We start from the raw sequence: 23,071 nt of genomic DNA, 5'->3' as shown, positions 1-23,071 counted from the left end.
CTACTGTGCGCAGGATCACAACTCTACTCCGCCGCTCGACGTGCCAAACAGAATCTTCAGCTCTTCCCTCCTCTCGTCTCGCCTTGCCTGAGCACCCGTCGCACCCGACGCGGCCGCAGTACCGATTTGACGCTTGTTGCCCACCTTCTCGGCGAGCATCATCTTGCGCTTTTGCAATCGAAGCATATTCTCTTCGATGCTGTGACGCATAATGTACTTGGTTGTGATGACCGGGCGCGTCTGACCCATGCGGTGTACTCGGTCCAGCCCCTGATTCTCCACCGCTGGATTCCAGTAAGGGTCCATGAGGTAAGCGCGACATGCCGAGACCAAGTTGAGACCTGTGCCACCAGCGCGCAGCGACACGAGGAGCACTTCGATGCTTGGGTCAGTCCGGAAAGCTTCCAAGGCAGCCGTACGATCGGGGCGCCTCATGGTTCCATCAAGCCGGGTATAGCGAATGCCCGTGATTTTGAGCGACTTCTGGATGCGGTCCAGCATCTTCGTCCACTGCGAGAACACGACACTTTTGACTGGGTCGTACGAATCGAGTGCATCCAGCGACTGGTCCAGCTTTCCAAGTAGGCCGCCCGAGGTGACAGCCGGCGGCGGTCTCTGAATCACCACCACAGGATCCTCCGCCTTGCGCACCTCTGCGTCCTCCGACGTCGAAGGGTCGATATGCATCAGACGAGGCGCCAGTGGATCGAACAGATTCGAGTGAGGGTTGCACTTGGAAAACGGCAGCAAGTCGGTGATGAGAGCTCGGATCTTGGTCGACAGATCCTTCCTGCCTTCGAGCGAGAAATCTCCACGCGGACGACTCGAGGGGCTGCTTCCTTTCGCCTGGCCGTTCTTTCGCGGTGCCTTCTCTCGCTTTGCTTCGGTTTTTGTGTCGTCGTCGTCATCATCGCTGCCCCAGTCGAAGTTGTCCACGAGCTCACCCGAGTCCGAATCTTCACCTCTCTTCTTCTTGGAGCGTCTTTCAGCAGCAACATCGTCGTCGATGAAATCGCTGTCTCCGTCCGCCATGCGTTCCGCTTGATCGTCGTTGAGCCCGGCAAAGTCAGATGGATCCAGCTCGATGGCATCCAGCGCGAGGTTCAGCGAGGTGGTGCAAGTTGGGCAGTGACCCACATCTGAGGCGGCCACGTCAGGCCATGGAAAGCCGATGGTGCGGCGAAAGCAAGTTGAGCAAAAGATGTGCTGGCATCGAGTTACCACAGGACGCACTGGCCTCCCCGCTGGCGTCTCGAAACCGTTTCTAGAGGTCGTCGCCGACACGGCACTTGCTGTCTCTGAGCCAAATCCAGGTTCGATCTTGGTCCGTTTGCGCGACCCGTGGCCGTTGCGCGAGTCGGAAGCTGCATCGTTGAGCGCATCGGCGAGCTCCTGAGCATCGTTGCCCATCGTATCTCCGTCGATGCTGGTCGACAGATCCGTCTGGCATTCGGAGCAGTACGCCATCTCGCTGTCGCGGAAGAGAATGAAAAGGATCGCAGCTCGCTCGCGACTGAGGCCGTCCTGCTTGATTGCTTCCGACAGATCGGCGCCTCGACCCATGCGCTTCGCATCCTTGCTCGCATCGACCATAGAAGGATGATCGCACGTCATGCGAAGGTTGAGGATCTCGTGAAGAATGGTCGCGTAGTTGTTGTTTATGGAATCCTTGGCCATCATCTCCTCGACCTCTTCCTGGTAGCGAGCGTGCAGGGCTTGGTATCGCGCCTTTTCGGCTTCTTCGAATTCGAGGTATTCGGTCTTACCGAGCTTCGGCGGCAGACTTAAGAGCTGTTTGCCATCGGCTGTCTTGGTCGTCTTCTGACGGCGCAGCGCCAAAAACTTCATGAGAATCTGAACGTGTCCGATGTTGGCCGTGTCGATGGGTCCGTCCTCTTTCGCCTTTGTCCTGAGATGGAGATTTTCGCGGAAGCCGCAGAACTCGTTCCAGATGGCTCGATCCGTGAACGGGTCGAGTCGCAGGAACTTGACTAATGCAAAGAGATCGTTGATCGTGTTCTGGATCGGAGTGCCCGTGAGGCAAAGTCTACGCTGCGCTGACAGGTTGCAAGCTGCCCTGGACTGCCAGGTGCCTGCGCCTTTGATCTGGTGCGCCTCGTCGAGGACGATGCGGAACCACTCGATGCGCTGTAAAGGGTTCAGAGCCTCCTTTGCGGGCTTGCGTTTGAGCTTCTTGCCCTTCTTGCCCTCACTCGCCTCGCTGGCCGCACCCTCGATGGGGATGCCGTTCTCGTTGACCATAAAGACGTCATCTTCGTCCTCCCCATCGTCATCGGCACGGTCAGAGTCTGGCGAACCATCCTTCTTGCCACCGCGCTTCTTTCCATCGCTGCGAGAATCATCTGTGGCCCACGTCGACTGATTCGAAAACTCTGAGCCAAGCGTCGAGTATGTCGTGAGGACGATGTCATGATCCGCAATCCACTTGATGTTGGTGGCTCGCGATGGGCCATGGTAGATGTAGACCCTGGGCCGCTTTTGCTTCACCCAATGTTCTCTAATTTGTTCCTCCCAATTTGAGATGACGGACACAGGGCAGACAATGAGAGTTGCGCGACTGCGACGCTCGAGGTGTTGGCGGCGAACGAGTTCCGGGTCGATCTTGTCCTTCTTCGGCTTGGACCTTTTGCCCTTCGCGGATCCGAACTTGGCAGAGGGAGGGGCGCCATGAACGGCGAGCGAGACGGACGGTGTGCCTTCCCCATCATCATCGTCGTCTTCATCCCCTTTGTTGACGTCCATCTCGAATTCGTCGGAATCACTCAGCCTGCGCTTGCCGTGGCCCTTGACTTTGCCATCTCCCTGGCGCCTCTCCAACTCGCGAGAAGCCGCTTCACTCGAGACGTTTGCTATTCGCAATGCCTCGGCAAGCTCCACTTTAGGATCGCGTTCCACCTTGGAGGCGCCAAACGCCTTAGCATCTGTTAGAGTATGAGCGAGGAGGGCGAGCGTGGTGATGGTCTTGCCCAAACCCATGTCGTCGGCAAGGATGGCGCCACGGCAGATACGGGGCTGCGTCATGGTCTCTCGATTGGTGATGAGGTTGCGCCACGCGCGCACCTTGCCATTGAGGCCCTTACGCACCTTCCACAGCGATATTGAGTCCTCGTCGACTTCGACGCCGTCGCCTTGCTTTGCTTTCCCTTTCCTGTGCCCGACGTCGCTGCTGGAGCCAGAGCCATTGCGTCTGCCTTGGGATGTCTCGGATTTGACCGCCTCGGGCTTCTTATCTTGGTCGACTCCGTCTACGTCGACAGGCGGCTCCAGCAGCAGCTCTGGCCACCGTCGATCCTTTTCGCGGTTGAGCAAGAAGCCAAGCGCCTGCTTCTGATGCTGCAACAGCTTGGTTGAGATGAGGTCGACGGGCTCGACAGCTGCCAAGTCCTCGCCGCTGCGAATGCTGGAGTAAATAGCATCGACTTGCGCCTTTTTCTCCTTCTCGGAAAGCTCGCGATTTTGGACGCTGGTACCCATTCCCGCGCCACGATAGATGCCGTCGTAGATACCCGCCATAGCATCATTCCGCATGCCTCCTGCGGGCGGATTGTGCGGGTTTGTATACTGTGGTTCGGTAGGGTAATCCTCCGGATGATACGATGTAGGATGCTCCAACTGGATGCCGCTTGCAGACAAGCGGTCCGAGATTAGCTGCAGGTCAGGGCGACGTGCAAAGACGAGAATCTCGAGGTAGTGCAGAAAATTCTGCGCTCGACCGATGGGCACGACACGACAGCGCGCCTCACAGCGGATCTTGTTGTTGCGCAGCAGCGGCTCCATCGAAGATACGTACTTGTCGGCAAGCGAACCAAACGCTGGCTCCATAGCTGGGCCATGCTTGTTGGCCTCGTCCACCGACAATTGTGGGAATCTTGCGCGCGGCGGTACCAGTACACTGACATTGATATCGGGACGTTGTGCCGGCGTGGGAGTATAGCTCCACCCATTCGGTAGCGCCCAGTGCGCTGGAGGCAAGTTGACTGGGTTTGACAGGTGCAGCATCACCGGTCTGTAACCTGGCTCAGTCCAGAACCGAGACGCTGTTGGCCAGCTCTCACGGCTAAAGTTGGGATCCGCTGGTGGTTCTTGGGCGATCGTGCCGTTGAATGTGAGCGCCTGCGGCAGGCCGTGCATGCAGAGGACGACTGCATTGATCATGCCGGCGCAGACGATTGCGTTGGATTTGATGTGGTCAATCTCGAATTCGTCTGGCGTAGGCCGCTTGTGGGACACGATGACCGGCTCGTCATCATCGTCGACTTCAAGCGGTGCGGCAGGTCGTGATGTGCTGGCGGCTGTGATGCTAGGTCCATTACTGCCCTGCGGAAGGGGCAGCCTGGAAGGCCCAGCAGATGATCTGACGGGGTTTGTGGGTGACATTGCTGCCTCATTTGCCCGCTCGTCCTCTTCGTCGTCGCTGTCCAAGGTCAGGTCGATCGTGGTTCTGTCGTTGAAGCGCCTCTGGGTTGTCGAATCAGGCTTCGGCAGACTCTCGGTACTGCCTGAGGGATAGGGATACGAGCCAGGTATAGATGGGTGATAGGCGGTGGTGGTGCTTGGACCTGCAGCAGGGTGAGTGCCGTTGGTCGACTGCTGTCTGGAGAAGCCACCGTTTTGATCGAGGAACTGTGTTGGAACGCGCGCTCCGCTGCCTCCTATGATCATGCCATGGCCTCCCTCAGAAAAGGACGATGGAGTTGGCTGCCAGATCCTCGAGCGGGAAGTGCTTGTAGGGTTACCATTCGATGACACGTAGGACGAGGAGGGCCCGAAGCCGGGCGGCAGAACACGTTTCTTTTCCGTCGTGTCTGGCGATGATGGTGAAGGAGCCCTGAAGAGCGGAACTGGCTCGAGGGGCCTTTGTAGAAGCTCGGAAGGATCGTCAATCTCTTCGAGCGTATCCGCACTGCCGCGTGGCTCTGTCATCGTGGCGGCCGGACTGAGCGGCGGGAGATCCGCTCGGGGGGCCACGCCGACAGCAGCGGCTGGGTCGGATGCAGCACCGTTCTGCGGTCCGCGCGGGTGTGTTGTGAAGAGTGCAATCAGACTATGCAGCTGCTGTTCTGGTAGGCGATAGTGCGTGCTGTCGGGACAACAAGCTCAGCTCTTGTTTTAGGGGGGTGTCGATATGCCTCCAGCCGATCGGGTGAGTGTACGCGGGCTATGCTGGATAGAACGAGTGATCAGGCTAGGTCTCTGTGGAAGAGAAGCCGAAGACTGCGCTGAGGCGGATGGGGAAGGACAGCGAAACAAGCCAAAGGATGCTTGGTAAGGGCGCGGAGCACGATGCCGACCTGGTGATGCGTGCGAGGGAAAGTCGAGAGGCGAAGGCGCAGCAAGGAAGAGTCGATGCCAGAGCGAGTCGCTCGATATAGGGTGAAAGCCGCAGCGCAGGCTCGACGGTCGTCGTGTTGCTGGTGACTTCTGCCCACTCGTTCCTGTTGGGCGTGATGGTGTCAGGAAGGTGAGCTGAGTCGAGTAGATGCCCAGAAGGTCAAAGGTGTGCATCCCGATGCGCGTCGGAAGAACGAAGTGGTTCCCGCGCAGCAGAAGGAGTAGCTCCACTATTATAAAATCAAAAAAGTGCAACACCAATCGGCTGCTGCGCCGCCCCGCGACCGTCTGCTTGGACCCTGACTGTGCTCTCCGCGCCTCGATGAGCCTGCATGACTAAAACCCTTTTCTTCCTCAAAGATATCGCTAGCTCTGCTAAACAGCCTGTCCGCCGACAGAGTCGAGCCCTCTCTCGACTTGATCCTCACAGACGCCACTGATACAGATCCAACATGCTCACGGTCCAACCATCTTGAATACGCCGACCTCATCCGTCGATTCAAGACGTAGAACGGCCGTTACGATGAGCATCTTTCGCGATTTCGCGTGTCTCTTCCCACCTTTCCGCTCGGGCTGAGTCAGCGAAAACTTCCACTGCGAATCGAGAGGGCGTTGCTGAGCCGCACCGTGCCGCGCCGCACTGCCAGGCACCCCACCTTTTGCCTCGTTCCCGGCTTTGCCACATTACTCTCACACGCAGTCTAGCGTCGTCGAATGGCGCGGCGTAAAGAAGAAGACGTGGGCTGCAACGGTGTGTGCAAGGTGCTTTGTCATGTGATCTCCATGAATTCAGCGCGCAATGAACGCCTCCTTTCGGCAAATCTAAGGCATCGGAATAGCAGCGGAGCGAGGCCAAGCGGATCGATCTGTTCCACTTGCTTCTTTGCCCATGATCGACCCGGCCAGTATTCGTCATGTGACCGCCGATCAAAGGCGTGCTCGATAACGACTCGATTGGTGTAAGGCAACATCGAGGTATCTTGTCCTGGTACTCGCTGACATGCAAGGCCACGAGATTGCAGGCTTTCAAGCGGGAAAAAGGACCCGAAAAATAGCAGTATCACAAGACCCTGCAGGCCGCGGTTGCAGCAAGAATAACACCGTTCGCTGCTTCACGGGCAAAAAAAGGAAATTGTCGGCGAATACACTTTCGAGTTGATAGCAAGGACGACAGCAAAGACGTCGAGCCAAAAGATGGCGGCTACAGAACGCCGCGCAGCAGCAGGATTCGATTCTCGCAGAGGCAGACCAGCGTGTCTTCGAGCTTCTTCTCGCCGTCGCCGTCGCGAGCAATGCCAGGGAGACCAACGCTACATACGCCAAGCAGCGCACCGCTTGCACTCTCCTCCCCTTCCTCTTCTTCGACTTGGTCCGTCGCACCAAGACGTATGACACGCGAAGCAGCGGTCTTGGCACTCGACGATGACGGCGAGTAGTACAGAAACAGGTTGCCCGCTGTCTCGATGTTGCTGGCCGTGCTGCCGGATCCGGTGACTCGAGGTGCGCTCTCGAAGGCGAGCACCACATACTCTGCTGGCTGATCAGCGCTATTGTAGTGCTTGTGAATGTGTACTCGCTGAGCATCCCGTTTCGACGCAAGCACGAACGACAGCGCAGGCATCGTCGCTACGTGGTCCCAGGAGGCTGCGGAGGTGGTAAAGATGGCACCATCGAGGTCGTGCTTGATCACGACGGCTTCGTTCTCAGTGCTGTCGCCAGGCAATGCTGTGGCCAAGATGGTCGTTTCGCCCTCTTTCGAGCTGCGGACGCTCACGCTCTTGTTCGAAGCAGCATGGTCGATAGAGGATACAACAAAGGCGCGTCCGACGTTGGCATCCTCTTCTTCGAGGCTCTCTTTCAGCAAGCTAGGCTGGTCCAGGCTGAGACTCGTACCTCCACTGTTCTGTGCGTGTCCAGCAGAGGTGCTGAGACCGGTGCGATCCATTCCGAAACCGTCGCCTGTGCCCACCGACTCTTCGTCCACCGTGTACTTTTGCATTCCCTCGAGCATGCTGATCAGCTCCGAGGGGTCCATCGTCTCGGGCACATCGTCTTCGTTGTCCTCCGCGTCGTCGTCTTCTTCCCTGTCGCTTGTCTTCTCCTGACCATTGCTGCTCGACTCGCCGGTGACAGCTCGCTCGAATGTAGACCTGGCTTGCGCGAAGCTCAGCTGGGTTGTGCTCTCCACCTCGGCATAGTTGCGGTTCCGACTGCGGTGGCCGGTGCCCGTGCGATTCGCAAAGACCTGCATCCAACGCGTGCCTTCGTGCTTCTTTTCCAGGTGCAGCGTCAGGAGGCTCAGCCCTCGACTCCTCTCCAGTGTCCACACGCTGCCCGTTGGATCGATCTCAGCCCATGTGGAGCGAGAAACGTACCGCCCCGACGCGATCATGCGCGCTGCATGCATCAGATCGTCGTCTTCTCCAGCTGTAGCAGCATTGGCCGTTTCGTGGTCGATCTCGGTGATCTTTGCACTCGAGGCTGGAGCATTGAGCAGGGTGGATGCTTCTTGCGTGAAGGAAAGGCTGAGTGCACCGAGGGAGAAGTGGGCTCGAACGTGCGACTTTGTGATCCAAGGTGGTAGTGCGAAGGCGATTGTGATTGTATCACCCGTCTGAGCCCAAGAAAAGTGAGGCGCTCGTCGTCTGCCTCTAGACGAAGCTGCTGATGGAGGAGACGTGACCACGTTCGGAGAGGTAGCAGCTGCTGTTGGCTGCGTCGCTGTGTCGGCGCGAACTCTTGCGCGTTTAAGGCTAGTGAGAGGTGCCTCTGCGCCGAGAAGCGTCTCGTGCTCGTCCAGCTTGGCCGTGATAAGCGGTTCTTCGCCTTGGACAGTCCACAACAATTTCACTTCTCGCGATGCCCCCTCGCCCTCGTGTTCGTCCGGCCCTGTTGCTGGAGCTGTGTCGCTGTCGTCGATCTCGACCAGCTGCACTTCGAAGACTGTCGTGCTTCGTGCTGGCTGACCCTTCTTGGAGCCGTCTGCCACTTGCTGCGCATTCGGTTGAAACCCAAGGCCCTGCATACCTTCTTTCGCCTTTCTTTCGTTGGACGTGGAAATTGTCTTTGTGCTCTGTAGCAACACCCGAATTCTCCCGCCAGCCTCGCTGCATGCTTTGATCGTGCCTTCTGATGGCATCCTCCATCGCACTTCTGTGCCACTTGTCCACCTGACTACACCGCCATCTCCCAGCATGACTCGCTGCAGTTTGATAAGCATGAAGCTTCCCCCACTGCTCGCTAGCCATTCTGTTGCCGATAACGATGCTAGCGACGGCAGCGACGTCGCACCTTGTTGTTGGAGGAGACGATGCACCGGGTGACCGACCACTTTATCCTTGATCGAGTCGTACGTGAGCACGACAACGAACCGGTTCGCATCGATGTACGCCGCGAAGGGCTCCTCCTCACTCCTCTGGCCGCGAGAAGGGACCAACACTTGATGCAGAGCTCGTTCCTTTGTCTCCTTGAACCCCAAGCCTGTGAACGTCAGCTTTCCATCTTGGTGGCCTTGTGGTGGCTGATAGAGCTCTGTCAGGCGAGGTGGCCGACTCGGCAAGCCGTACGATCTCGCGGACGCCGATGCATCTTGAACCAGCTTGTATGCCTCAAACACCGGGTTCAGCTTGGCTTGGTCGACGACGAACGAGAGACTTGCGTGATCGATGACGGTGCTGGAGGAGGAGGGGGCATCGGATGGCAGAGGAAGGCGGTGTGCTTGAGAATAGGCCATCTCGAATCAGGCTCTGCTTCGATGTCTTTAGAGAGGGCAGAGGTGTTGGTTGCAGAGAAGAACAACACGGTCGAGAAGAAACTTCAAAAGACAAAAAGTATTTATGATTAAAAATGTGTTTGCCGCTCCACATTCGCGCTTCCTCCGGATGCCAAGCTTCACTTTGCCCAAATGTCTTCCACTGGCATGCTCCATGTGCAACGTACTTACGACCAGACAAGCAACGCTATTAGCTCACACTCCGGCTCACCTATAGATCCAAGAAAACATCACTGACCAAAGAACATTGTTTGGCAAGGGTATATTGCTAAATCAAAGTGAAAGGAAGAGCCAAAACGGGGACGCCTCGACAGGGGCCTACTTTTTAACTACATGACGAACGGATGGAAAGACCGGAGCCAAGATGGTCGAGTGCCTTACTGGGCACCGGTGGCGCCCTTAACAGTGCCCTTGGCCTGAGCCGCAGCGTCGCTCAGAGCCTTGCTAGCCGACTCTCCAGCGCTCTGTGCGCTGCCCTGCAGCTCGCCAGCCTTCTTCGATGCAGCGTCGGTCACATCACCGGCAACCTGACTAGCGTTGCTCTGTGCGACACCAGCCTGCTTGCTGGCTTCGTCCGCCAGCTCGCCTGCCTTCTGCTGGCCAGCAGCGAGCAGGTGCGAGACCTGGTCGACGACGTGGGCGGCGGTGGCGCGGGCCTGGTTGACAAGACCGGCAGCGTTGTCCTCGGCAGGCTTGATGTACTGGTTGGCCGAGTCGAGCGTGTGCGAGGCGAGGTCGCGCGCCTGGTTGGTGAGGCCGATGAGGGTCTGCTTGGCCTCCTCGGCCGACTTTTCGCCTTCCTTGGCCGCAGCGTCGGTCTTCCTGGAGGCTTCGTTGGCGGCGTCGTCGGCAGCGGACTTGGTCTGGTCGGCGGCAGAGCTGGCGTGCTCCTTGCCCTGGCCCAGCAGCGAGCCGGCGGTCTGCTGCACGTAGGCGATGGTGTCTGTAAGAGTAGAAACCGTTCAAGGAAGTTAGAGAAACAGTCAGCGACAGATGTTCCTCAGGGGATGTAATGTGGTAACAAGGTCAGCGCTACTTACTGGAAGCAAGTTCAGAGGCCTGCTTGACGAGCGAGTCGCCCGACTGCTGAGCCTGCGACGACAGGTCGCTCGCCTTGTTCGAGACGTCGTTGCCGAGCTGCGAAGCCTGCTTCGAGGCGTCGTTGGCCAGGTTCTGAGCGTCCTTGGACACGTCGTTGGTGGTCTTGTTGGTTCCGGGGACTTGCGACATTTTGGATGGGTTGATTGAGATGAGGACGGAAGGATACGAGATCAACTATTGGAGGTTTGTGACGATGAGGAGTGTGGGTGAAGGAAAGAACAAAAGATGTCAAGGGCAATCGTTATATGTATGCCTAGGACTGGTTAGTGGCGGCCATTTCAGAGTCTTGGAGGAGCCCTCTGGGCTGTGTCCCGACAGTTGAGCCGCTCGCTCCGTGGCCGAGCAAGGTCGGCGAGCTGGAATAGTTGTGCACTTCGAACGTGCCATGATTCGGCCCATGGTCTGAGCCAAAGATAGAAACTCCCCATTCCTTTGGCGACTCAGCCTGTAGACCGCAAATGGAGAAACAGCGTGGATGGGGCAGGCACTAGAGCCCGTCCGTGCACGGAATGATTTCACACGCGGCGGTTAAATAGATTGGCACACTGATATGACGCAATGACGCGTTTTGGAATCAGCCTGCAACTTGATTTTCACTTGGCTCTCACGTCACTCCCATTCATGCTGAACAAAGAGGTACTTGCAGAAGACGCCATCGCAGGCGTATTCATCATTCGCCACAGCGCTCTCCTCATCGCCACACGCTAGAAACCCTCCTCGAATGATGCCTGATGACGATAAGCACAGCCGGCGAAAGACCCTGGATCCCGAGAGCACTTGCTTCTGACGTCGGCCATTTCCATCTTCTCACATGCAAGATACGGCCTCTTGTCGTTTTGGAAATTTCTCCGTACCATCATGTTCCTTCCCGAAGTTGTGTCTCACCTTTTCCTTGTGTGTTTTTCTTCGGTACCACCGTGAGCGAAGTCGATTTCTGACGTGTCCCCGACTTGTTCGCTTCTTCTCGCTTCCGCACGCAGTCCGACCTTCCGCTGCTGGTGAAATGGCAGAATGCCGTTCACCAAAAATAGAAACGCCCCATCTGGCTTCCTCTGCAATGCAATCCGTGGAACTCTCGCTGTAGCCGATGGTATGGAAGCAAGCTTCCAGATTCCAGCTCTGGTAGAGACCGTCTCTGACAAGATTCCAATTGATCTGCACTGCGCATGAAACCGCCTGCTCAAACCAGACTCGTAGCGAAGGTGGCTTCTCTTTTATAATGGTATTGCTTCATGGTGTGAACTCTCTACTGTCTACTGCAACAGAGCAAGATCCTTCTCATTCGCTCCTACGCCAAGCACCTTGCACGCCAGCTCAAACAGCTTCTCCTGCCCATCGCTCCACTCTTTGCCCGGGTTCCTGAAACTCGCCTTCATCAGCTTGCCCAATCCATCCCGGAGCGTCTTGAGCGCCACCAACGTCTTCGGGTCCGCACTGGCGATTCGAATCCTCTGTCGGTCAATGTAGAGGCTGTTCGACGCCAGCCTGAATTCCCCTTCTCCGCAAAGCATGTAGACGGCTTTGTCGTCCATCAGACCTGTCTCCCAGGCATATAGCTTCTTGCTCTGCATCATCGTGTAGTACAGCATGTAGCTGCTAGAGCTGCGTACCAGTTCCGACATCTTGGCCCTGAAGTTGACTGACGACGGGTGGATCGCCGTAGGCTGGTTGTTGCCAATCGTCTTGAGCTGGTACGTCTTCGCGTCGATGTGCAGCAATTTGGGATACAGGCCGGCGGCCAGTGTGGCGTGGATCATGGCCAGACTCGACGAGTTGACGTCGAGGTGGGCAGGGATCGTCATGAAGCGCGGCTTAGAGAAATTGGCCGAGCCGCCACTACGGTACCTGAGCTTGTTGAGTTCCTGTCGGAACGCATCATCGACTGAGACGAATCCGGCGTCGATCAAGTAGGAAAAGTACTGCTGACGAAGCTCTTCGATCTGCAGCAGATTCTGGATGCTCAGGAAGCTGCGGTTGCAGAACGTGCGGTGGTGATTCTGTGCCGTGGAGCGCCGGAATCCGTTGAACGCATTGGCAATGGTCAAGAAGTCCGAGTCGCCCAGCTTGAAACTTTGCTTGGCCCTGTCTGCCTCCAGCTCCTTGCCAAATGGCGTCATGAATGGCGACTTGGAGTTCAATGCCGCCGCAATGGTCAGCGCCGGATCGAGGCACTTGAACAAGGTCGCCACGAGCAGGAACTTGCCCATGTGCACATCGAGTGGCATCTTGGACAGGTGTCGACCGAGGTGCGTGATTTCTTCCGTTGACGTGAGCGCCTTGACCTCGACGAGCGCTGCAATAGCTCGTTGCACGTTAGCAGAGCTCGGTGGATCCAGCGCCTGCGATAGCGCATTCTCGATGGTGTTGCCAATTTTGATCTTCATGATCTTGAGCTTGAGCGCAAGGTCCTGCAGCGACAGACGAAGCATCTCCGGTAGAGGATGCTCGTCCAAGTACGAGTCGTGGCGGTACTTGGTGAACAGGTGGAAGCAGATGCCCTCCTGCACACGGCCCGCACGACCGCGTCGCTGCTTGGCGTTGCTCCGGGCGATGAAGCACTCCACTAGCCGCGAGATTTGGCGCTTCTCGTCATACCGCATCTCGCGGTGCTTACCCGAATCGATGACACACGTGATGTCCGGGATTGTGATACCCGTCTCAGCGATGTTGGTAGCAATCACGATCTTGCGCACACCGGGTGGAGGAACGTTGAAGACGGCACCCTGATTCTCGGACGAAATGGTCGAGTGCAAGGGGAACAGCTGAAAGCCAGCTCCGCCGAATGTGGGATGATCCACGAGCATGTCGTGGCATTTGCGAATCTCAGCAAGACCAGGCATGAAGATGAGCGTGGCCGCGCTGCACGGCTGGAGATCCTTCTCTAGACACACCCGCTCGAGAATCTTGATGATGAGATCGTGGTTGATGACATACTCATTCATCTTGCCAAGTGTTTCGATGGTCTTGCTTCGATACGCTTTGCCGAGGCTGCCAGTGCTGGGGCCTTGGCCATCAGGGTCCTCATCATCGTCGTCGAGCAACGCCGCATCGTCTTCCTCCTCGGCCGGAGGAGCTTGAGCAACCAGCTGCAGCTTGCTCTTGTTACCTGGAGCGTTCTGCTTCCGGGCATTCCCGTCGCCGTTGCGGTAGCCGCGCTTTGGACGGAAGGCGTAGGGCGAATCGTCCTCGATAACGTAGTTGCTCACCTCCACCGCATCTTCGAGATAGTGCACATTGACCGGGAAAGTGCGGCCTGGAACGGCGATGGTGGGACATCCACCACAGTACTTGCTGATGCGCTCAGCATCCACCGTGGCGGACATGAGGATGACCTTGAGGTCCTTGCGATGTGCGATAAGCGTCTTGAGGATGATGAGCAAAAAGTCAGACTCGATGGATCGCTCGTGCACTTCGTCGATGATGACGTGCGTGATCTCGTTGAAGGCAGTGCCCTCGAGCATGCGGAGCACAATACCTGTAGTGGCGTAGACGAGTCTGGCGTTCTTTCCGACGTTGCTCTCCAGGCGGATGGCATAGCCGACCAAGCTGTCATTGTTTCCAACGCTCTTGCGGGGCTCACCCAGCTCTTCGCTCACACGTTCGGCGAGCGAGATGGCCGAGATACGTCTCGGCTCGGTGACGTAGATCTTGCAGTGTCGGCCTTGCGACATGCAGTGCTCGAGGATGTAGGCGGGCACCTGCGTCGATTTACCACATCCCGTCTCACCACTGAGGACAAAGATCTGGTTGTTCTCAATCAAGTCGAGAATCTCCTGACGATGGTTGGCGATCGGTAGACCCTGTCGACCCGGGAGCATCTTTTGGTAGGAAGGCGATGCGATGCGGTTAGAAAAATACTCGACGATATCCTTGGCGCGTGCCTCCGAGGGCTGGGGGGCAGAAGCAGCCGACAGTTCGCCCAGCTCGGTCTGCTCTGCTGCTGCTGAGAAGTTGCCGGGAGCTATCTTGCCTTTGGATTTCTTGGCTGCGGAGGCCTCGTCCATCCTGACGCGGATAACGTCGCGTACGCGCTGGAAGCGGGTTCGATTCTTGCGATCCCTCTCCTCTTTTTGCAGACTCGTGAGCTCTTCCCACCACTCGCGATAGCCGGGCGGAAGAGCGCGCTGGACCGACTTGTCGCGGTCGATGCAGAAGAGGGCGATCGTGGCCACAAAATCATCCGCCTGGAGCTGCGAAGCGCAGCCGACGGTGGTGAGAGTGTACTCGTCCACGTAGCTTGGAGCACCTGCCGTGATGGGGTTCTTGTTGGGCACCACTTTGCCTCCGTTCCAGCGAACAGTGAGCTTGCTGCGGTGCACTCGGCCGCCAGAAGCGATGGCGGTGAACTTGTATGTCGAATAAGGATCGGCTCGCTTGAGGGCGTCGGAAAGCATGACTCGTGGCGTCTTGCCTCCGCCACCGCTCTTGGCTCGAGCTGGCAGATTGCGCATGGTAACGACCGCGCCGGTTTCGACATCCTTGTCCTCGATTGGGCCTTCGTTGAGAAGGTCGCCAAAGAAGCCGCCTTCATCGTCGGAGCCAGCGTCTGCGGTTTTGCCGTCTACCTGGGCGGCTGTAGGGGGAGCTGCCTCCTTCTTGTTGTTGTCTGTGTTACTCGGCTCTGTGGGACTTGAAGGTTTGCCTGTCGATGCTGGCTTGACGTCCTGATCACTGTCTTCTGTTGAAGCAGTCGAGTCGCCTCCGGTTGCAGCTTCAATCTCACGGCGACGTTGTTGACGTTTCCGCTCTTCCTCTTCCTCAGCTGCTTTAAGCTGCTGCTCGCTTTCCTCGCGTTGACGCAGCACCTGTCGGAAACCAGTGGTGGCCGTCTTTTGGTCAAAGTAGGCTCCGCGCTCACACTCGCGCATAAAGTCTTTGGTGCGACCGAGGAGGCGTTCAAGTCTGGCGTCCTCCTGCTTCATGTGCGAATCGCCATCTTTTCCCAGCTCCTTCTTCCACTTGGACTTTTCCTGGTCGATGCGGATCTGCATGGCTCGCAAGACGGACCACGTTGTCGTTGGCTTCTCGAGCGTGTCGATCTGATTTGAATCTAAGTCGTCGCTCAGCTGCAAGATGACACGTTCGCACGCTTTCTTGAGAGCGTCTACCTTGTCGCGATCGACGTTGGTTTTCGGTGCAGTAGGTGTCGCCGCTGCTGGCGTCGATGCTGTGGACGTCTTTGAGGCGCCCTCTGTAGGTGCAGCGCCTGAGTTTTGCTTGGAATTTGCGGGCGGCTCTGTGCGAGCAAAGTCGTTTTTACCCAGCGTTTCGGAACGATGAAAGTCGTATGCATCATGGACTGGCGGTCTGCTCTCATCGTACTCTTCGTCATCGTCGTCATTGTTTCCCTCATTGCTGTCAACAGCAGCGCCGTTGAGGGTGGGAAAATCTTTGTTGTTCGCTTCCTTGTCTCGACGCTTCTTGGCAGCTTTGCCCTCGCCTGCTCGGACAGCGTCCTCGAGCGACTCCTCGTCAAGGACCAGATAGAGGTAAGACAAGCAATCTTCGACGTCGGGGGATGGAGCCCGCGACAAAGCATCTTCGACCTGCGCCGATGAGAAGCCCAGCTTGAGGAGGATCTGGTATGTTGCCAATGCTTTTGCCATAACCTTGTCTTCGGACTCTGTGTATGCTGAGTTGGAGGAGGAGGTAGAGCCTGCTCCCGACGAGCTTGCGTTGGTGACGGAAAGTTTTTGAAGGTCTTTGGTCAGGGTGGCCATAGCGAGCGAGGTGTGAGATGAGCCCATACTGAGCGGTGTAGCGCTGCCAGATGCGGTTGCGGTACCTGAAGTCGTTGTGGCTGGAGTAGCGGAAGCGTCTGTAGAGGAGGCGAGGGCAGCAGGGGCACTATCTACAGCGCCATTGGTTGTCGCAGCATCGGCGGTGGTGGAGCCCGTCGCAGACGTCTGCTTGTTGAGATCAGCAGCTACCTGCAGCACCTGATCGCGAAGCTCGATGTCCATTTCAAAGTTGGGCAGCGTTTTGGCAAATCTTCGGTCATATTCGATGGCCTTGTGCTGGCGAGAGACTTCCTTGTCGACTCGCTCCTGAAGCTTGTCGACGAGGTTCTGGAGCGCTTGCTCTTCCTCCTTTTCCGGGTCGAAAAAGTCGCCCGGGCTATGTTTGCCGTCGGCGGTGACTGATTTGGACGCGGAGAGATTGTCTGCGAGACTCTCATCGTTGATCTTCTCGTAGTCGACTGCGGCTGCCGGGGTGGTCTTTGCAGAGCTCGTAGCAGGCTTCTTTGCTGCCGCTGCTGCTGCCGGAGGCGGATCCTGGACCTTTTTGGGTGTGGACGTGGTCGCGTAGCCACGCTGGACAGTGCCCTTGAGCGTGGGCCTCTTTTTGCCCATGCTGTTTGATGTTGATTGGAGATGGTCGAAGGTGGTTGAGAGCCAAGTCCTGTCCTGTCACACGGGCATGTCAAGATCAGCACCTGCATTCGCGCTCGAGCTGAGTTATGACTTTTGCCGTGCGCTTCTTTCTCTGCCCTTTCTTCGCAGAACTCACACACGCCAAAAAAAGTGGTTACAGCTCCACATGCAATTTTGTACGGGTGTTACGTCGAAGCAGGCAGCACTCTGTGATCTGCGCGACGCCGACATCCGAAGCTCAGAAAGCAAAGCGTGGCTCGAGCAAACAGCGCGAAATGACTTCTTCTCTTCTCATATTCTCCCATTTCGAGGGTCTCTGCTCTTCACCATCGCCTCCCTGTTTAAAAACACACAAAGAAAGCGATACAGACATGGCATCGGCTTCACCACCAGCAGATGCTGATGAGGGATCCAAGCCCAAAGATCAGCCTCATCAACCGCCCGCGCTCGCTATTGTCAGGCAGAATGCAGCCAACCTTCCCCGCAACTTGCCCGTAAAGAGGTACGATGGCGATCCGCTAGGGCGAGCGGATGTACAGCATGCACTCCTATGCTACCTCTTCTCCGACACTCGACGCGTCTTTACTAATCCCCGCCCGAGCGATCGAGCTGAAGAACCGACGACGACGGCGAGCGGCTCGGCTGCCCCCAGTCCGGCCGCAGTGCCTGTCCCCGTCTATCCATTTGGCATGTCAGCAGGTTGTATCAGGAGAAGCGGCGAAACGCAGGAAGAGTTTCAACAATGGCAGCAAGCCAGGGAGCGCTATCTTCGCTGGAAGAAGCGGCTCGCTCGCAGGGAGAAGCTTGCAAAGAAAGCTGCCGATGCAGCCGCTGCAGCCGCCGCCGCTGCTACTCGTGCCGAGTCGACCGAGGAAGCTGCCCTCGCTGATGCAGACGCGAATACTAACGAGGAGAAGGACGAGCTCGCTGACGGCGGCAACGATGCTGAGGTCGATGCAACGAAGGCCGACGAAGCAGAAGAGGATGAGGACCTCGGCGATGATGACGAACCTTTCGACGAGAACGAGTATCCCAAGGACGGCGCGGCCAAGCTCACGTTCAAGGAACTCTACATCGAATCGCTACTCAACAGCAGCAAGTGCACCAAGTCGATGCGCGACAAGATCCTCGCCGACGAAGAATACGCCGAGGACTTTGCCAAAACCTGTCTCCTGGTCAACGTCGGCCGCATCAACACAACCCTCGCCTTCTATCCAGAGATGAAGACCGTGCTTCGTTCGTACCACCCGATTCCGTCCATGCAGAACAACGAAAACACGCGTCGCAACATGCAAGATGCTCCCCGAATGAAGTCGCTTCTCAAAGGCGTGCTCATCGACACGGAACGGCCCGCTCCTCCGACCGCCGGGCCATCGGCAGGCCAGCCAATCCGACCGCCAAAACCCAACGCGCTCAGCGAAGAGGCGCCCTCCGACTTCAGAGAAGTCATCAAGCGTTATCGTGCCGGCACCGTGCCCCCCACCAGTGTCGTCACGCTCATCTTTCTGCTGTCGCTCCACGCCAATGACGTGACCGACATGCACTTCCCCACGCCTCACGATTCGCACTCGCTCTTCTATCCGCACGCCGACCACCCGATCCCATCCAAGCAGAGGGCTAACGCCTTCATGTGGATCTTGTACCACTATCTCGAAGGCCCGGCTACACGCCCTCCCGGTGAGATGCCCAACCCTTTCGACGACGAAACGTCTCGCAATGCGGCGAAAGAAGCTGCTGATGCGTATGCCAACATTCTTACGGACGAGGAGCGGAAGAAGCGTGTGAATATGCCATGGAAGGGCATCGTCAATCCAGAATGGCAAAAGTGGAAGCAGGCGCAAGAAAAGTTGAATGCCGAGGGTGACGAAAGTGCTACTCGCGTTGGTGCGAAGAAGGAGGGCAGCGAGGACGTCAAAAAGGAGTTGGACAAAGATGGCGACGTTTCCATGGACGAAACTGCCGAGGGAGAAGCCAAGCAGGAGGATGGCGAGAACAGCGAGAAAGTCGCGGCCAAGGAACCGCCCTCGCATCTGCACCGCTTGATCGTGCCGACACTCGACACGATCTCGCGCGAGGAAGCGGCGCTGGAGAATCTCGATACCGAAGAGGAAATCAGCTGGGGAAAGCAGATGCAGTCCGAGCGCGCTGCCTTCCTGGCCAAGTTCCAGGAGGAAGAGGCGAGCAAGAATGCAGCGTCTGCTGGTTCACCTGCGCCATCTGCCGGCACTGGCGGAAACAAAGGACGACGCGGCGGTGCTGGTACTTCCGCATCTGCCAATGCAACATCAGCTGATCGCGGGTCACCTTCGGAGGCCGACGGCGGGCGTCACAAGCGACGACACGCTGGTGCCGCTGCTGGCGACATCTCGAAGCGATCCCGCATGGCCAGCCCGATCGTGTTCGACGACTCTTCCTCGGACGCCGATCCCGTCAACCCCGCCAACGCTGGCGGCCCAGCCGCGTCAGCCAACCCACTCACCTCAGACCCGTACCTCAACCCGAACGTGGCCATCTCGGACCGCATCCGCCCGCCTCTCTGGGATCTCGACTTGAGCGTGCCGCGCCAGCACCAGATCACCGAGTCGCTGCCCCAGATCGCCTGGGCGCGCATTCTGGAGCGCGCACAGCGCGGGGTGGGCGATGCATGCTACGAGAGCGACGAGGATGACTTCGCAGAGGAAGAGGCTCAGGACCCGGAGCGCAGTCGGACGGAGATTTGTCGCATCTTGACGGGGTTGCGTGGCGTGGTGGGGCACGGCGTGTTTGATCGCGATAACCACGAGGTTAGGCTCAAGTATGGAGGGTATGAGCAGACGGAGGGGCAGGAGTATGCGAATGGGAGGAGCCGGCATGAGGGAGAGTACAGACATGACGAGGGGGAGAGAGAGCGGGAGAGGCGCAGGTCGGAGCTGTACTCGAGTAATACGTCTGTTCCTGACAGTCGGAGGGTCGTGGCCTATGAGCACGAGGGAGAGGCAAGAGGGAGGGGTGAGGACGTGGTGGATGATCTCGAGGAAGCGCTGTTGGGCGGCGACAGCGAGTCAAGAAAGCCAAGTATCGGCAGGAACGGATACACGCCTGTCCGTGCCTAATCGCCACTAAAGCTGTCATGGTTTGAATGGAGACTGTTCTTCTCAGGTCACAGAGCTGTCACGGGTTGTGCGAAAATGCATGCGTAAATGGCATGGAGAATTGGATACAAGTACAAGTACAAATGAGGTCATGATCGTAGTAGAGTTGGTAGAGAGCGCATCATTTTGAAGGCTTCTTGCTCTTCTTTTGCTTCTTGGACGGCGAGCTGGATGCGCTATCTGTTGTTGCTGCCGTTGTTGCTGCAGTCTTGGTCGGTTTTGGCTTGTCGTATCCCTCGAAAGGATCCATTGCTGGGCGCTTCTTCTTGCTCGATGGCGTCGATGATGCTGATGCTGATGCTGCTGCCTTTGACGGAGCTGGAGAGGCTGTCTTCTCCGTTGGTGTAGACTTGACCTCCTTCTTGGCCTTGGACGGCGTAGCCTTCTCCTTCTCGTCGTCAAACTTGGTATGCTTCCCTGGTGTCGACCCGGGCTCGCCCGCCAGTGCCGCACGAATGAACCTCCCCGCGGCACTCCTATCCAGCTTTGCACTTTTCTCCTGCTCCCCCGCGGGCTCGCCTTCGTTTTCCTGCACGCGCTTGATCTTGCCAAAGTAGCTCTTGACTCGCTCCAGCTCCTGCATGACCGGATGGTTCGTTGGGTCCACGCCCTTTGTCTTCAGCAAGATCCACACCAGGTCCATCAGAACGTACGCCGCCGAGACCTTCATGCGCGCAGCATCGAGGCGGCCGTGCAGCTCGTCTTCTGCATTCTGGTCCGTGTTGGAGCTGTTGGCCTGCAGTGCGGAGTTGAGCTGTTCGTAGTTGTGCGCAAGGAGAGGTTGCAAGACTGCGTTCAGGTTGGTGAAGGAGGTTGAGAGGGCTTGCAGCGTGGGAAGTGGGCTTTGCCGTAACGAAGACATCGTAAGCGACACAAAGCGTTGTGTGGATAGAGCTGCGAGCGGTGTCGATTGGGATTAGGAAGGGAGAACAAAGGGAAGGCGAAGAAGTTTGGTGGAGCAAAGGCAGACAAAGCGAAATTCTGGGAAGCTTGAATTCCGGTTGCCGAGGAAAAAAAAAGGTTTCGTGCGAAAAGCTGCGCGACAACTCCGACGCAAGACAGCTGCAGCCGAACCTGTCACAACCTAATCAAAGAGTGCGAAGCTCGATAAATGCTGAGCCCCCTTTGTTCTCGGCTCGATACAAAGCGTTGCCCTCACTCGTCCTCTTATCATATGTACCATTCGAGGAAAGATTGGTTGCTTGCAGCAGAAACATTGATTTGGTCTCACGGTGCAAGACGAACAAAGGGAGCAAGTATGATCCGCATTGGTGCGCAGGCGGTCAGAGAGCCCGCATTGGCTTGGTCTGCAGTTCCGCATGAGCGCTGCAGGCTGAAACCCCCCTTTGTTCAATGCCATTACAAAACGAACGCTTGATGAAAGGGACATTCAGAGAGAGAGAGAGCCGCCGTGTGGTTCAAAGGAGCAGCGTGAATGATCCGCGATTGGCGCGGACAAGCAGGTCTGTGAGCTTCAACCCACCACATTTCTAACGTTCACTTTGTCCGTCTGTATTCTCGTCTTCGCCAATTTTTTTTGCAGAGGCCCAAGCTCAGACTTACTTGCAGTTCTGACTTTTTCCCTTTGTTGAATTGCTGCTAATCGCATGTTCAATGCGTACATGCCTTCTCGCCAATGCATCTCTCTCGCTGGCCGGCAAAGCGAGCCGCGACACAGGAGACAAAGGATACAAGAACAGCGCCGAGATTTCCAAACCACAAAGAGACAAAGCAAAAAATACAAAGGAAAGGACAAGAATCAACCAAACGCAGCAGAAAGACTGTTGAAGCTGACAGAATCCCTGCGCATTCCCGACAGGGGCATGGGAGCCTGTCTGAATGCATCGTAGGGCAGGTAGAGTTGCGCCTGAGTCGAGATATGCGAAGCGTCCTGACTGTCCTCAACCTGTTCGTGCGTGCAAGGCAAATTGAAATCTTTAGGAACCGGCAGGCACGTATCGATCGCTTTTTCGTCTGGGTGAGGGAAGAGCAGGGACGGAAAGGTCAGAGGGCACAACGGACAAGGTCGAGAGCTGAAACTGAAACTGCACTTACCGTTGCTGTGTGGCTTTTGCTGAGCAACGCGCTTAGGAAGTGCTTTGACCCTCCGGATCCTCTTCGCGTGGAGCGTCGGGCTCTGCAGAAGACCATCTCGACGCGGGAATGGTTCGTAGTGCGTAATAGAAAGATTGCTGGAGGATGAGCTGAGACTCGTGTCTGCCGTAGAGCACATGCTGAGCTCGGGAGTCGACTCCAAGCCTGAGCTGCTGATGGTGCTGTCGACCGAAGGCGTTGTGCTTGCTCGTGGCTTGGCCTTTCTCGACTTCCACAGAGCTTGGGCTGCAGTTTTACGTGCTGGTGTGCGGTTTGAAGGAGTGGTGACTGCTCGCGCTTGACCAGGCTTGGACGGCTTCTTGCTTGCTGCAACGAGATCGTAGACCCATTCTCCGACTTTTTCCTTGACGCCGTACCTGATCCAGCTGATCATGCTGTCCCAGTCCTCTTCAAACTCTTTCTTGTCTGCGGCTGTGAGGGGTCGACCGAGATTGTCGCTGAGATTGTCGTCCAGGCTGCGGATGAGCGAAAGTTCATCCGACTGGAGAGGAGCGGAAAGTCTGGAAGAGACCATCTTGGATTTTACGAGGGCCATCATTCGCGAGCGATCGCCCCGCGCGAACTTGCGAAGGATGTTGGACCAGCCAGAACGGCGGCGCGCATTGATGAACCAGAGCGTGAGCTGGTGTGTTTCGAGAGGAGGGCGGCCGGCGCCAGCGGAGGAGTCGTTCGTGATCTGCACCAGGGCTTCTTTGTCTGCTTGCGTAGGGTAAGGACTGTCCAAGGTCACGAGGAAGTGCTTCCGCATGTGATATGAAGGGAGCGTCTCCGATAGATCTTGTTGCACTTCGACGTATTGCTTTGGTTTCATGTGGTCTTCAATCGTTTTCTTCGCTTCTCGGAGCATCTTGCTATTAAGCTCCTCGAATGTTTTCACGAGGCTCAGCCTGGTATGTGCTATAAGCGAGATCCTTTGGGAAGCGTGATGTGCCTCGTCTATGGCCTTCTGACCCAGATGCTCGCTCTGAACGTCGACGACTCTTGCTTGCAGAGCTTCCAACCGACCGACGAGGTCGGCATACTCGTCTCCGTCGACGGACAGAAAGTCGTTCTCGATATCTCTCAAAGACCGAAGCAGTCCCGCGAATGTGAAGCTGTTGGTTGGCGTCATACTCATGGGTGTAGTTGATGGTAGTGTGAGGTTTGCCTGAAAGGAAGCAAGGCTGTGATTCAACTATGTCGAAATTCTCATGGCGTGGTGGATGGAACGCAATTTTCTGCGCAGC

General features: G+C 57.0%; 7 protein-coding genes across 7 annotated transcripts; 1 reads left to right on the top strand and 6 right to left on the bottom strand.

Annotated features, from left to right (window-relative positions):
• Positions 1 to 15: 15 nt before the first annotated feature.
• Positions 16 to 4,944, bottom strand: EX895_000803 (uncharacterized protein; the record flags this gene model as incomplete). The annotated part of the gene is made up of 1 exon (XM_029881404.1): positions 16 to 4,944. One exon carries the CDS (start codon positions 4,942 to 4,944, stop codon positions 16 to 18), a length of 4,929 nt encoding a protein of 1,642 aa, XP_029742790.1.
• A 1,609-nt stretch (positions 4,945 to 6,553) lies between these two features.
• On the bottom strand, positions 6,554 to 9,085 carry EX895_000802 (uncharacterized protein; the record flags this gene model as incomplete). The annotated part of the gene is made up of 1 exon (XM_029881403.1): positions 6,554 to 9,085. One exon carries the CDS (start codon positions 9,083 to 9,085, stop codon positions 6,554 to 6,556), a length of 2,532 nt encoding a protein of 843 aa, XP_029742789.1.
• Positions 9,086 to 9,501: 416 nt separating this feature from the next.
• On the bottom strand, positions 9,502 to 10,354 carry EX895_000801 (uncharacterized protein; the record flags this gene model as incomplete). Its single annotated transcript, XM_029881402.1, has 2 exons — positions 9,502 to 10,067; positions 10,165 to 10,354. 2 exons carry the CDS (start codon positions 10,352 to 10,354, stop codon positions 9,502 to 9,504), a joined length of 756 nt encoding a protein of 251 aa, XP_029742788.1.
• Positions 10,355 to 11,478: 1,124 nt separating this feature from the next.
• On the bottom strand, positions 11,479 to 16,578 carry EX895_000800 (uncharacterized protein; the record flags this gene model as incomplete). Its single annotated transcript, XM_029881401.1, has 1 exon — positions 11,479 to 16,578. One exon carries the CDS (start codon positions 16,576 to 16,578, stop codon positions 11,479 to 11,481), a length of 5,100 nt encoding a protein of 1,699 aa, XP_029742787.1.
• A 392-nt stretch (positions 16,579 to 16,970) lies between these two features.
• On the top strand, positions 16,971 to 19,691 carry EX895_000799 (uncharacterized protein; the record flags this gene model as incomplete). Its single annotated transcript, XM_029881400.1, has 1 exon — positions 16,971 to 19,691. The coding sequence occupies one exon, from the start codon at positions 16,971 to 16,973 to the stop codon at positions 19,689 to 19,691; it is 2,721 nt and encodes a 906-aa protein (XP_029742786.1).
• A 160-nt stretch (positions 19,692 to 19,851) lies between these two features.
• Positions 19,852 to 20,592, bottom strand: EX895_000798 (uncharacterized protein; the record flags this gene model as incomplete). The annotated part of the gene is made up of 1 exon (XM_029881399.1): positions 19,852 to 20,592. One exon carries the CDS (start codon positions 20,590 to 20,592, stop codon positions 19,852 to 19,854), a length of 741 nt encoding a protein of 246 aa, XP_029742785.1.
• An 897-nt stretch (positions 20,593 to 21,489) lies between these two features.
• EX895_000797 (uncharacterized protein) lies at positions 21,490 to 22,962 on the bottom strand (the record flags this gene model as incomplete). The annotated part of the gene is made up of 2 exons (XM_029881398.1): positions 21,490 to 21,704; positions 21,786 to 22,962. The coding sequence occupies 2 exons, from the start codon at positions 22,960 to 22,962 to the stop codon at positions 21,490 to 21,492; spliced, it is 1,392 nt and encodes a 463-aa protein (XP_029742784.1).
• Positions 22,963 to 23,071: the final 109 nt, after the last annotated feature.

This window comes from Sporisorium graminicola, chromosome SGRAM_1 (assembly GCF_005498985.1).
Source record: "Sporisorium graminicola strain CBS 10092 chromosome SGRAM_1, whole genome shotgun sequence".
Classification (NCBI taxonomy): domain Eukaryota; kingdom Fungi; phylum Basidiomycota; class Ustilaginomycetes; order Ustilaginales; family Ustilaginaceae; genus Sporisorium; species Sporisorium graminicola.
The sequence above is the reverse complement of the archived record's forward strand: the minus strand, read 5'-3'. Positions and strand labels throughout refer to the sequence as shown.